Source organism: Gymnoscopelus braueri, assembly GCF_963280865.1.
Source record: "Gymnoscopelus braueri genome assembly, chromosome: 20".
Lineage (NCBI taxonomy): Eukaryota > Metazoa > Chordata > Actinopteri > Myctophiformes > Myctophidae > Gymnoscopelus > Gymnoscopelus braueri.
In genome coordinates this window covers 1,412,878-1,425,751 of record NC_137622.1, presented here as the reverse complement: position 1 = coordinate 1,425,751, position 12,874 = coordinate 1,412,878, and the positions used below count along the sequence as shown (strand labels likewise).

The 12,874-nt window shown below is 39.7% G+C and overlaps 1 protein-coding gene across 1 annotated transcript; it reads right to left on the bottom strand.

Moving 5' to 3' along the window:
* Window positions 1-2,060: 2,060 nt before the first annotated feature.
* On the bottom strand, window positions 2,061-2,959 carry LOC308076216 (trypsin inhibitor ClTI-1-like). Its single transcript, XM_080416390.1, has 4 exons — window positions 2,819-2,959; window positions 2,537-2,577; window positions 2,327-2,436; window positions 2,061-2,229 (listed from the first exon to the last, which is right to left on the bottom strand). The coding sequence occupies exons 1-4, from the start codon at window positions 2,868-2,870 to the stop codon at window positions 2,184-2,186; spliced, it is 249 nt and encodes an 82-aa protein (XP_080272516.1). The 5' UTR covers window positions 2,871-2,959; the 3' UTR covers window positions 2,061-2,183.
* Between the last annotated feature and the right edge of the window lie 9,915 nt (window positions 2,960-12,874).

Here is a 12,874-nt window from a genome sequence, read left to right as displayed (position 1 = left end):
CCTTTACCTCCTCCTCCTTTATCTCCTCCTTTACTTCCTCCGCCCCTGCTTTTGTTTCCCAAGCCTGTGACGCTTGTAACAGTACAAGCTTCTGTACAGTACTGTACAGTCATTATCCACAAACCGGTCTGGTCTCATGCTTTTGGATGTTGAAAACAACATCTCTCTGAAATGATTTTTATGTAGGGCTACATGTAAACAAGACATAACAATAAAGATCACCTCCTGGTCCCTCCCCTGCACGCCATATAAGGGCAAGGGCCGGGCGTCTCCCTCAGCCAGCAGCCAGCTCAGGTGTGGCTGGTCCCAATCAGCCCAGCTGCTCCACATCACCATCAACAGGAGCTGGCCAATATAATCTGCTGAGAACCGACGCCCAATGCTTAAATATGAACTACTGTGGTTAGTGTTGCTGTTAGTTTACTAGTGTTCCTGAGTGTTCTCTAAAAAGCTACTTTGTATATTTGATGCTAACTTTGTTCTCTTTTTGTTCCCGGCTCCCTCCTCCTCAAACCCAAGTGTCTCCCAGCTCCATCCACGCTCCTCAGCCCTCTCCACCAGCGCTCCACTTCCTTACTCCCTGGATTCCAAAAACCCTCTCACCTCCCCAGGACTTTCCCTCCCACCGTAACGTTTATTATTTAATAAAATTCCTTTTACCCCATTCCTGTCTCAGTGTCTTTGCCTTTGGGGTCCCCGGCACATTTGGCTACGCAGCACAGGTCGAGCGTAACAGTCCCTGCACAAAATACTTCGTTCGTATGCACGATGTTGGTTGCCGAAAATATCACATATCACGTCGCAGGACACCCGTGACCATTGGCTATTTTCTCCAAAATATAAAAAAATCAAATATTTGAAAAATGTATAAAGTATTGTGATCAAAAGTTTAGATACATTTGTAAAGAACATGTATGTCATGGCAGTTTTGACTCCAATAATTTCTACAACTCTTATTTTTCTGTGATATGGCGATTAGAGCAAATACTTCTTTGTCACACAAAACAATCACAACGTTTCTTTTACTTTCATGAATTTATTTAGGGTTTTCTGAAAATATGACAAAATCTGCTGGGTCAAAAATATACATATACAGCAATGGTAATATATGTCTTAGCCACACTAATGTCTGCATTGGACAAGAGTCAACATTTCATACTGACCCCCAATAAAAGAAGTCTAGATCTGGCCCTGGTTCAGGGATCTATTACCTTGCATGCTGGAAGGGTGTTTTTGGTTATGGTAAGATGCCATGGGGCTTGCTTCATGATGGGCAAATAATCATTTGCCTACTATCCATGCATTTACCATTCTGCATGGACAGTATATATTTTCCACTATGTCTGTCTGTCTCAGTTTCTCTCTTTCTGTCTCTGTCTCTGTCTCAGTTTCTCTCTCTCTCTCTGTCTCTGTCTCAGGTTCGAGTGACAAAAAAGATTGTACATACACAGCTAAATGTTACGTCTGGAATGGCTAAACTTGCAATCTGGCCCACCACATTAATGGTCAAATAAACTCCTAACTCCACTTGAGCTGTATTTGGGTAAAGTGATGATAATATAATAAGGACACATTCAAGTATCTGACAATGCATAAAGTCACTATACCAACTTTGATGAGGCAGTATTGAGTTGTTCTAAAAACATATTTTTCTTTGTTTTTTTCCTGAAAAGTTAATATTTTGGGCATAGCTGGTTTCTGTCCGACAGCAGAGATACAGAATTTTAATTTAGCCAATCTGGAAGCTCACATGCGGCTATATTTTCAAAGAAATAAAAATACCAATATGCCAAACATTTAAATAAAAACAGTTTAGCCAATTACGTTTTGGCAACAGTGACGTTGTGTGGCGCCCCCTAGAATCTAATAGAATAGAATGGTCCCCACTCCTTGGGGTGTTTTTTGTCACTGTATATGGTGGGCTCACTAACCACTCAGCTATGGCCGCCATGGGTGGAAGTGCAATTGTGTTGTTTAGAGCCCCCTTGATACAAACATTCACACACACATACCCTTCCCCATAACACTTGATAAAGAAGAAAAAGAAGGATAAGACTCACTTTTATTTTGTTTTTGAAAATCACATTTATTTCCCTCCTTCAGAGATACACACAAACATCTCTTTGCTTTTCAAAACCAAGTGTTGAGTTGAACAAGAACATCAACTTCTGTCTTTCATCTGTCTAGCATTCCCCTTTATTCTTGATCCTGACGTTGGTCTTCATTTCACTGTGGAAATGAGAGTGAAACATTAACCATGAGAAGCACAGACAAGTAAACATGACACATGCACAAAAAACAAACCACACATCAAACAGAGGCCTACCTGTTTGACAGACACAGCATGCATTCGTTTGAATATTCTTGCTCGTTGGTTCCACAGACCGGAGCATACTCACGCGTACATACCGGCAAAAAATAATGGCCGCAGTCGGGCTATTGGAAAAATAAAGACACATTATTATATTCTAACAACAAAGTATGAAGGTTAACAAGAAGACAACTGCTGTCATTATATGATATATTTCTAACTTACCTCTATGCCATTATCAGAGATGGTTTCTTCTTGTGCCAAAACTATCAAAGAGAAGAGAATTGTTGAAGATTTTATTTTTTATTATCAGCCTATTACTGACAGCATGTTTTTGATTGATAAGTTTATTGACAAAATTCATAGACAGTATATTTTTACATTTATCTGTCAAAAGGATCAAACACAATAAAGCTAAAGAGCTTATTTCCATAATTTAAATGTTTATGTATTATCTATAGGCTATAAGCTTACATTTTATGATAATGTTTGTATATCCAAACTTACCAATTAAGCACAGGAGTCCTAGTGCAGAAATGAGCCTGGTAAAGTTCCACATGTTTGCTGTTGCAGGGTCTCTGTTGTGACTGGCAAGAGGCGAGGTGGACTCTTTTATAATTGACCTTTACCTCCTCCTTTATCTCCTCCTTTACCTCCTCCGCCCCTGCTTTTGTTTCCCAAGCCTGTGACGCTTGTAACAGTCATTATCCACAAACCGGTCTGGTCTCATGCCTTTGGATGTTGTGTAAACTCCCCACAAAACAACATCTCTCTGAAATGATTTTTATCTAGGCCTACATGTAAACAAGACATAACAATAAAGATTCCCCCTCTCTCTCTCTCTCTCTCTCTCTCTCTCTCTCTCTCTCTCTCTCTCTCTCTCTCTATCTCTCTCTCTCTCTCTCTCTGTTGTCTGTATAATGGAAAACTATGCAATACTAATATGTAATGTTCAATTTGCCATACTCAAGTGAGTTATAGGGCTTTTGTTATTTCTACATCCTGTTATTTGTCTATTTCAGTTTTACAGCCAAATGTAATCAACTGAAAACCTTTTGATCAAGCTTTATGTTTAAGAACTGTAGATTGAAATCATTCGAAAAGGCCTTTGGTCAGGCTGCATTGACAAAGGTGTCTGTAGTGGTTGAGTCAGACAGACCATTGTGCTCTACGAAAGAGAGGGTATTGTTGTGTCATGTCACGACAGAGGACAGGAGGAGAATAAACTAAAGCAGTTTTCTGTTATACTTTGGCCAAGTTGTTTAAATAGTTGTGTTTTCAATTAACCCATTAAGACCAGGAAAGCAGCTGTGTCTTTTTAGATTTTAGCTGTATACGTATATGTAGCACATTGGTTGACTATTAAAAAAATCTTGAACATTTTTGACAAATCTTTGAATATACATATTTTTTAAAGCAAGCATTTTGACTGACTCTTTATATGATGTTTTGCATAGTAGTGTCACGGTCCGCTCCTCAACCCTTGGACTTTGACTCTCTTGTTTAGTTTTTGGACTCTTTAGGCCTTGTTTTGTTGTTCTGTATTTGTCTTGTATTTCTGTTTCTCTGTTGTTGCCTTTTGTCTTGGTGTTCTGTATCTTTTTTTCTAGTGTTCCTAGTGTTTCCTGTCTGCCCCTGTAGTTCTGTACCTGCCTTGTCTCACCTCCCTGAAAGGCATGGCGAGAGAGTATGTTTTGCACCACCCTGTGTGTGTGTGTGTGTGTGTGTGTGTGTGTGTGTGTGTGTGTGTGTGTGTGTGTGTGTGTGTGTGTGTGTGTGTGTGTGTGTGTGTGTGTGTATATGTGTGTATATGTGTGTGTGTGTGTGTGTGTGTGTGTGTGTGTGTGTGCGTGCGTGCGTGCGTGCGTGCGTGCGTGCGTGCGTGCGTGCGTGCGTGCGTGCGTGCGTGCGTGCGTGCGTGCGTGTGTGTGTGTGTTACCCTAACAGCTAATCTCCGGCACTGTTGGCCTGGCCGCTGCGAAACTGTGCACACACACTCCCTGGATGCCAAAGCAGAACCTCTGCCCCCAGTTTTTCAGATTGGCCTGTTATAGCGCCACCAGGAGGCCGATTTGTGTAAAACACATTTTTGGATATCACTCCTACAGATTTTGTCCAAACCTCACACAAATCGGTGCACAGTATCTCTATAGTCATGTGATCAACACGGATCTGTCCGATTTCCCAAAATCGCAAAGGACCACAAAGGAAACAAGCCATAGGCTTTCTTGGGTTTAAAATCCTCTTAGCAGACCTTGTATTGAACTGTACTTTCCTGTGATATTTTCTGCAAACTGCTAATAAAGTATTCCATCAATCAATCATAAAACTCAAATGTTTGCTTCTGGGGGTCCCTGGTACAAAATACTTTTGAGATGCGGGTCCGCGGCCAGATAGCCTACATATAATTTGGGGGGTCCTTGACATGATAAAGTTTGAGAACCACTGGTATAGCAACAGGTTTTTCAGAAAACTGTTAGTATTTAGAAGACATTTGTAGAATCGGGCTCAGGTCTTAACAGGTTATGGTGAACAGGTAACATTGCTGACATTCCATGCATAGTGATTAGATAAGAGAGTAGATAAGAGTAAGGGAGGATTTAAGGAATGTAGTTTGATGCTGTATCCTGGTGTGTCAGGATAGTTTCATGCTACAAGGAAGATGATTTAGATATTAAAACAGTTCTGTGGAACAAGAAGCTGCCTGTGGCACTTTTTAAATTCAGAAAGAGGGTTATAGAGGAATTATCAGCATGGATATGTATTGTAGCCTATAGCAGTGGTTCTCAAAGTGGGGTCCAGGGACCCCCAGGGGTCCTTGAGGGGGTCCCTAGCAAATTTAGTTGATATGGTATTAAAACTAGTTCAACCACTTTAACCCTATATCTTATAATTTGGCTATTCAAAAATAGCAGATCTATAAGCTCACAATCTGCTATAGAAAAAAAAGGAAAACCTTTTCAGCAGTGCACCAAACATTGTGTCCTAAATCATGAAATTGTTTTAGCAGCAAAATGAAAAAAAAAACAGGTGTTGCTGCTAATAAAGGTTGAATAAATGTGGCAGGTTAGGTGGGGTAATAACAGCATGAAAACCAAGCATTATGTATTCAAGATGTAGATACAGCAAACTTGCATGTGTTTTTGTGACATACTATAACGGGTGGAACGCTAATGTCTCCGGTAGGAGACTCCGCAAGTGTTCTGCCGGAGACTCCGCCGGTCATCACATTATTGGCTTAGGACTGCGACAAAAACGTCCCCCGAATCTTTTCAAAAACTTTCAAAATTGATACATTTTCAAAAGTTTTCATAATATGATGAACAGCATGTGTAATCATAGATGTGTTTGTACTTTCATCCTTATCCCAGACTGTGTGTTCAGCAAACATGTGTCTGTTCCTGTAAGGATAATTCCTTTTAACAGGTCGTTCATGAAAGTCCTTGCGGTCTTGTTTCCAATGAGAACCTGTGAGCAATTAGGGGTTAAGAGTCTTGCTCAGGGACAAATTTCATTTCATCGACACATATGCTGGCCTGACCTGGAATCAAACCTGGGGCAACCAGGGCTTCTGGTTCCCTAGGCGGGCTCACTAACCACTCAGCTATGGCCGCCCCTGTCTGCTTTGGTTTACTTATATCATTGATGTTGGGCAGAAACCAGCTATCTCCATTTTTCAACTTTAAAAAGAATATATATACATCAGTGCTATTGAACACCCTTTACGTCTGTGTGGGTTTTACAAATATTGGACCAATGAAAATTATTAAAAAGCACTTCTGACTAAACCTCCTAACTCCTTTGGATCCTGCCACCGGTCAAACCACCTAACTCCAATTTTGGAGAAAATTGTTTTTTCCATCATTGATTAGAATGACAAAGTCAGACGGAAAAAAAAATCTCCACTTAATGGTCAAAAACCTCCTAACTCCACTTGAGCTGTAATTGGGTAAAGTGATGATAATATAAGGACACATTCAAGTATCTGACAATGTATAAAGTCACTATACCAACTTTGATGAGGCAGTATTGTGTTGTTCTAAAAACACATTTTCATTTCCTGAAAGGTTAATATTTTGGACATAGCTGGTTTCTGTCCGACAGCAGAGATATAGAATTACAATTTTGCCAATCTGCAAGCTCACATGTGGCTCTTTTTTCAAAGAAATAAAATAAAATCTGAAATGTTGCCTATAATGGCCCAAAATAGGGACACCAAAGTCACACTAAAGGTCAACTTTATTGTCCCACAAGTGAGACATTTGGCTTCACCTGTGCTGCAACCGTAAAAAACACATTATAATATATATATATATATATATATATATATATATATATATACCTTTAACATTTAAATAAAAACAGGTTATAGCCAATTACGTTTTGGCAACGGTGACATTTGTAGCATTTTTGGTGCCCCCTAGAATCTAATAAAATAGAATAGTCCCCACTCCACTCCTTGGAGTGTTTTTTGTCACTGTATATGTGTATATAAATGCAGTTAATGCACATACGTGAAATACGTCCTCTGCATTTACCCATCCCTACAACAACTAGGAGCAGTGAGCAGCCATTCACTCGTGAAGACGGCGCTCGGGGAGCAATTAGGGGTTAAAGGGCAAGACCACTTTGGTAGAGGTTTGGGTTGTGTAGTTACCTTGCCATGATACCCTACAAAGGTGGGAAAGAAATAAAAAAGAATTGCTCCATTGATTAGAAATTGATAATTCAAAATATGCTCCCCATTGACTTACATGTATGGTAAAACAGCTCTCAAAGTCATTATTTTAGCACGTAAACGAACACAAACAAAGTTGATTCAGACAATATAGAACATCACCAAACCCAGTACTGTTTTTTTTAAAAATACAAATGTCAACTTCCTGTTGATTTTGCCATTTTTCATAAGTAGAAAACCTGGACTGGATCCGCGGATCCGGATCCAGATCTTCAAATAGTAAAATCAACAGGAAGTTGACATTTTTATTAAAAAAACAAACAGTACTGGGTTTGGTGATGCTCTATATTGTCTGAATCAGCTTTGTTTGTGTTCATTTATGTGCTAAAAGAGTGACTTTGAGAGCTGTTTTACCGTACAATGTAAGTCAATGAGGAGCATATTTTTGAATTATCAATTTCTAATCAATGGAGCAATTATTTTTGATTTCTTGCCCACCTTTGGAGTTACATCATGGCAAGGTAACTACACAACCCAAACCTCTACCAAAGTGGTCTTACCCTTTAAGAGTCTTGTTCAGGGACACACATCGACACATTGCTGGCCTGGCCAGGAATCTGACAGACCATTGTGCTCTACGAAAGAGAGGGTATTGTTGTGTCATGTCACGACAGAGGACAGGAGGAGAATAAACTGATGTAGTTTTCTGTTTGGCCAAGTAGTTGCAATAGTTGTGTTTAACCCATTAAGACCGGGAAAGCATCTGTGTCATTTTAGAATTTAACCACTTTAACCATTATTTTATACTTGGGCAATTCGAAAATAGCAGATCTACAAGCTCACAATCTGCAATAAAATAAAAAATAAAAATCTACATGTTCAGCAGTGCACCAATCATGAGTCCTAAATCATGAAATTGTCTTAAGAGATAAACTAAAAACTAGTTTTGCTGCTAATAAAGGTTGAATAAACGTAAAAAAACCCCCAAAAAAACCACACATCACAAGTTAGGTGGGGCCGCTTCTCCCTACACGCACACTACGCAGGTTGCGTGGGGCCCCGCCTACCCGCCGAAAAATTAAAAAAAATAAAAAAAACTGGAAAAAAAACGAACCCAATCCGCCCAGAACCGCGAAAAAAACGAACCCAATACGCCCAGAACCGCAAAAAAAAATTGCGGGCGCGCGCGAAGGACACATGCGCGCGCGCGCGTGCGGGCATGTGTCCCGTATCATGCTTAGGGCCCCTGTGGAGTCTAAAGCGGCACTGGGTGGGGTGATATATCTTAATATGATACAATAATGGCATGAAGCATTATGTATTCAAGTTAGATACAGCAAGCTTTGCATGTGTTTTTGTGACATACTATAACAGACCTATGACATGGATGCATGGGGTGATAGAATATGTTAAAGGAGCTACACCATGAATTTAAAAAAAATATTTGATATTTAATATCATATGGTGTATGTCCCTCAAACCTTTTTCAAAAGGTTTGAGCCTAAATCATCACTCAGATATACTCATCCCAAGTCAATTGTCTCTGGCTTATACAGCGCTTTCAGCTGCAATACCAAAACGTCCTCTTGGGCAGGGGGGGGCTACTGAGCAATTCTGTCTGTTAATACAAAAAAATATTTAAAAAAAATATTTAAAAAAAGAAAAAAAAATATGGAAAAATTCTGCATAAAAAGAAGCATCTAAGAAAAATACAAAATCGAAAAAAAAACACTTTGAACATTTTTGAACAATTCCACCAAGTGTTTGAGGTGCCTATTTCACCCACTTCCGGGGGGCGGAGCCAAAATCCGAGCCCGAAGTATTTGTTCGTAGACCCCCACTTAGGAGGGGTAGAAAAAGTTTCGGAGCGATTCGGGCACTTTTCATTTAACATTGGGTTTGCCATCAATAATGTTTGTGACATCATAAACATTTCCATTCTGAGATCGCCTGTTCAGACACGCCCATTCTGGAAATCCATGAAATGAGAAGGAATGACTGAATTAAAAAAAAAAACATTTTTTTGGGTACAAGAGACACTGGGGACCCCAAAAAATACAAAAAAACAAGAAAAAAGTGATTTTCATGGTGTAGAGACCCTTTAACATGATACAACAGACCTATGGACCAATGGGGTGATTGGATGTTCAGTCCAGCAACAGAGTCCTGTCGTAGAAACAAGAAAAGAAAAGAAAAGACAACACAACAAATCTACCCCCTAAATAGAAAATAGAAGCTTAAAGCAGCATTATGTAACTTTCCTCTTCTACGCCGGATTTGAACCCGGTTTCCTGCGCACGTGCTGAATTTTTTGCCTTGAGCTAATGGAGCCTGCCTGCTTGCTCGGGGGATACATTGAATGTTAACCATCAGGTCAAAATTTGTGTCAGACCCTGTGTCTAGGTGAGACATGACCTTTGACACGATCTAAATAGAAGAGCAGGGAGACCAAATACAACCACACCAATTGTATAAATTATATTGTATTAACATACTCTACCATACAGAGTGGACAAAATTACATTATACTCATAAAAAAAAGTTACATACATTTAGTATTAGTGAGGCTTTAACATTAGTCATGGGAAATAATGATATAACTATACGCAACATAGCATAATGATAGATTGATATATCGCTCTCTTAAACATAGATTGGGTTTCTATCAACCATTGTTTATGTGCATTTTTATTTTGAGCGTTAAAAAAAGTGAATGGAATTATGGAAACTCAGATTATTATTATTTTTTTATATTGAAAAAAATAGCTTGAGGCGTTTTTTTGCCTTTTATCATAAAAGAGGTAATGCGCTAAATGGTATGGAAATACTTTTGACGGATAAGTTCTGAGAGAGCATTTAACCCATGACTAGCTTTTTAGTATATTAATTTAGGACTATTAAGTATAAGCCACATCAGTTTGAATGCCTTCAGTATATTCAGCTGATAAAAACAATGAATGCCACTATGTTCATGGATACGTTCTATAGCCTTCTTATCTTATTAAGATCATCTTCTGATACTCACATATGTTGTATGAATGAGTTTGAATGTGCACATTGCTGTTCCGTTAATTAACGTCCCCCACTTATGTGGCGATGATTTTTGTCCTCATTATGTAGCAGTTCTTCCCCTTTTTGTGTGATTTATAAAGATGTCAAGGTGGCAAGATGGTTCAGGGAGCTGTATACCTTGCATGCTGGAAGGGTGTTATTGGTTAGGATGCCATCGGCTTGCTTCATGATTGGCAAATAAACCTTTGCCTACTGTCCATGCATTCACCTTTCTGCATGGACAGTCTTATATTTTCCACTATGTCTGTCTGTCTGTCTGTCTGTCATTCTCTGTCTCTGTCTATCTTTCTATCTCTCTCAACATCACAACCAGGGTTGCCAGATCTGCTTATTGTAATTTCCCCGCAAGATTTTATTTGAAAATAGCCAATCTACAAGCTCCCAACGCATTGCATCGCGACGCGTTGTGAGCTTGTAGATCTGCTATTTTCAAATAGCTGATGTATATGTTAAAGTGCTCATGTGGCCCATAGTCGCTTCTTTTGGGCTGGTTTTCCTAGACATGGTTGCTTGTTTCTCTCACAGAATCTGGCAACACTGATCACAACATCACACAGTCTACAGCATAGACATATAAAGGTAGACGCCTCATTGGGCTCTGAAGCGTCTGTATCTCGGGCGCGCTTCCTGCTTCCGCAGGGCTGTCGTGTGCGTCACACACGCGGAAGTTCGGTAGGCCAATCAGAGGCAGGTGGGGGCGGGTCTTTTTGTAACCCAGCTCTTAACCCTTTAAGAGGCAGCAGCTGTGCGCAGCATCTAGTTAGTTGGAACTTGGCAAACTCCACACTCTATTTGTGAAATACAAATAGGAGACATGGTCGCTTCGTGTGCAGCTTGGGGCTGTACAAAAAGACGCAATTTGGAAAACAGATCGCGTGGAATCACTTTTCACAGGTAAGTGAAGCAATCCTATTTTGGTTGTATTTGGCCATTATATCATGTTATACTATTGTCGACTTGCAAGCTTATGAAAGCTGATACTTTAGATACATACATACTGTTTCAACTAAATTGTCCATAATCAGTTTCCACGTGCATTTTTTAAACTGTTTTTTATTTTTATTGATGTAATTTCATTATCAGTTTGAAAATACGGTAGTACAGTGTGAAATGTTATACTCAAGATTTAAAGATCTATATAAGGGTCCATTTGGTTATCAACTCTCCATCATTTAGCTGGGTACCACCTGGAACCCCCTCAAGGACCACTGGTGGTTCCCGGACCACTGGTTGAGAACCATTGCACTGACAAGTCCCGGAAAAGACGCACTGTGATTGGCCAGTAGTCAACGCGCTGTGAGCGCTGTGATTGGCCAGTAGTCACTTTGAGTGGCAGGTGCAGCCGTGCAGGGCGGAAGAGCCGTGTGTATTGCGATACAAGTCGCCCCAATGAACTGCAGAGGCCAATGAGGTATCTAGGTTTCTAATATCTATGGTCTACAGGGGCATATGTAGCAGTGAGTTTGACCTGTGGAGGTCGTGCTCATTTGCCTGCCCACAAAACAATACTAGAAATGTTCTTTGATCATCAGAGCCAGCTATATGAGTGTTAAACATACATGCACATGCTTATTGAATTTGTCGATTAAATACATCACAAAGAAAAACCTTTGGTCCCCAACATAAAGGGGTCCTTTCCCTGCAATCTCTGTCTGACAGAACACTTTAGAGTTTAACATGTAGAATATGTTGTTGTAGCATGCACAAGACTTGACCCACAATCTCGGTATGTGTACATCTTCTTTTATCTAGACCATCCTTAATACTGGAATCCTCCTCGGCCATGTCATTGGGCGAATCTTTTCAAAATAGGTACATTTTCAAAAGTGACAACAGCAGTTCCACAAGTTTCGTATGATGATGAACAGCATGTGTAATCATTTAGATGTGTTTGTACTTTCCTCTGTATCCCAGACTGTGTGTTCAGCAAACATGTGTCTGTTCCTGTAACTGTCTGCTGTTTGGTTTCCTTCTGTAGCAGTCATATGAGTCATGACTCACATGTATTCTGGTCACATGATCCTAACTCCACTTGAGCTGTATCTGGGTAAAGTGATGATAATAGGACACATTCAAGTGTCTGTCAATGTATAAAGTCACCATACCAACTTTGATGAGGCAGTATTGTGTTGTTCTAAAAACACGTTTTTAGTTTTTGTTAATATTTTGGACATAGCTGGTTTCTGCCCGACAGCAGAGATATATAATTTTAATTTAGAAACATTGAGAAACGTTGTTGTTGACTCTGAGTCTGCTTGTTGCATTCAAGTAGCCTATAATACATCAGTTGCTTCAATGATGCAGTTGGTCCTAGGCTTGCAGGGGCATTACTTCTGCAATGTTATATTGCTTTCAACTACATGCTGCTTATTAAATTATTTTTATGTTATGAAATATCCTCTTTCCATACCATATTAAATAAACAGTTTTCGGATAGAGGATAAATAAATGATTTAATAAGAAATAACGTTACATAGCAAAAAATAACAATAATAGTGGCCCTAATCAACCACATGTGAGCTTATGCTAGCGACTGGTGTCACGCACGAACACATGCACGCACGCACGTACATACACGTGATGGAGAGCACTTAGTGGAGACAGTCTGAAATGTTTTCAAAGTAGGCTAAGTTTGTTGCAAATCAGTTTGCTGCTGAGAGAACAGCCCTGGCAGCAGCTTTGTTGGATTTGACAGAGTGAGAAATGGTGTGGTGTGATGTGAGAGCGGTGTGAAGAGGCTCATTTAAGTGAATAATACGCAGTGGTGGAAAGTAGGATACTAAAAGCAATACTGCAATGTAAAGATACTCTTT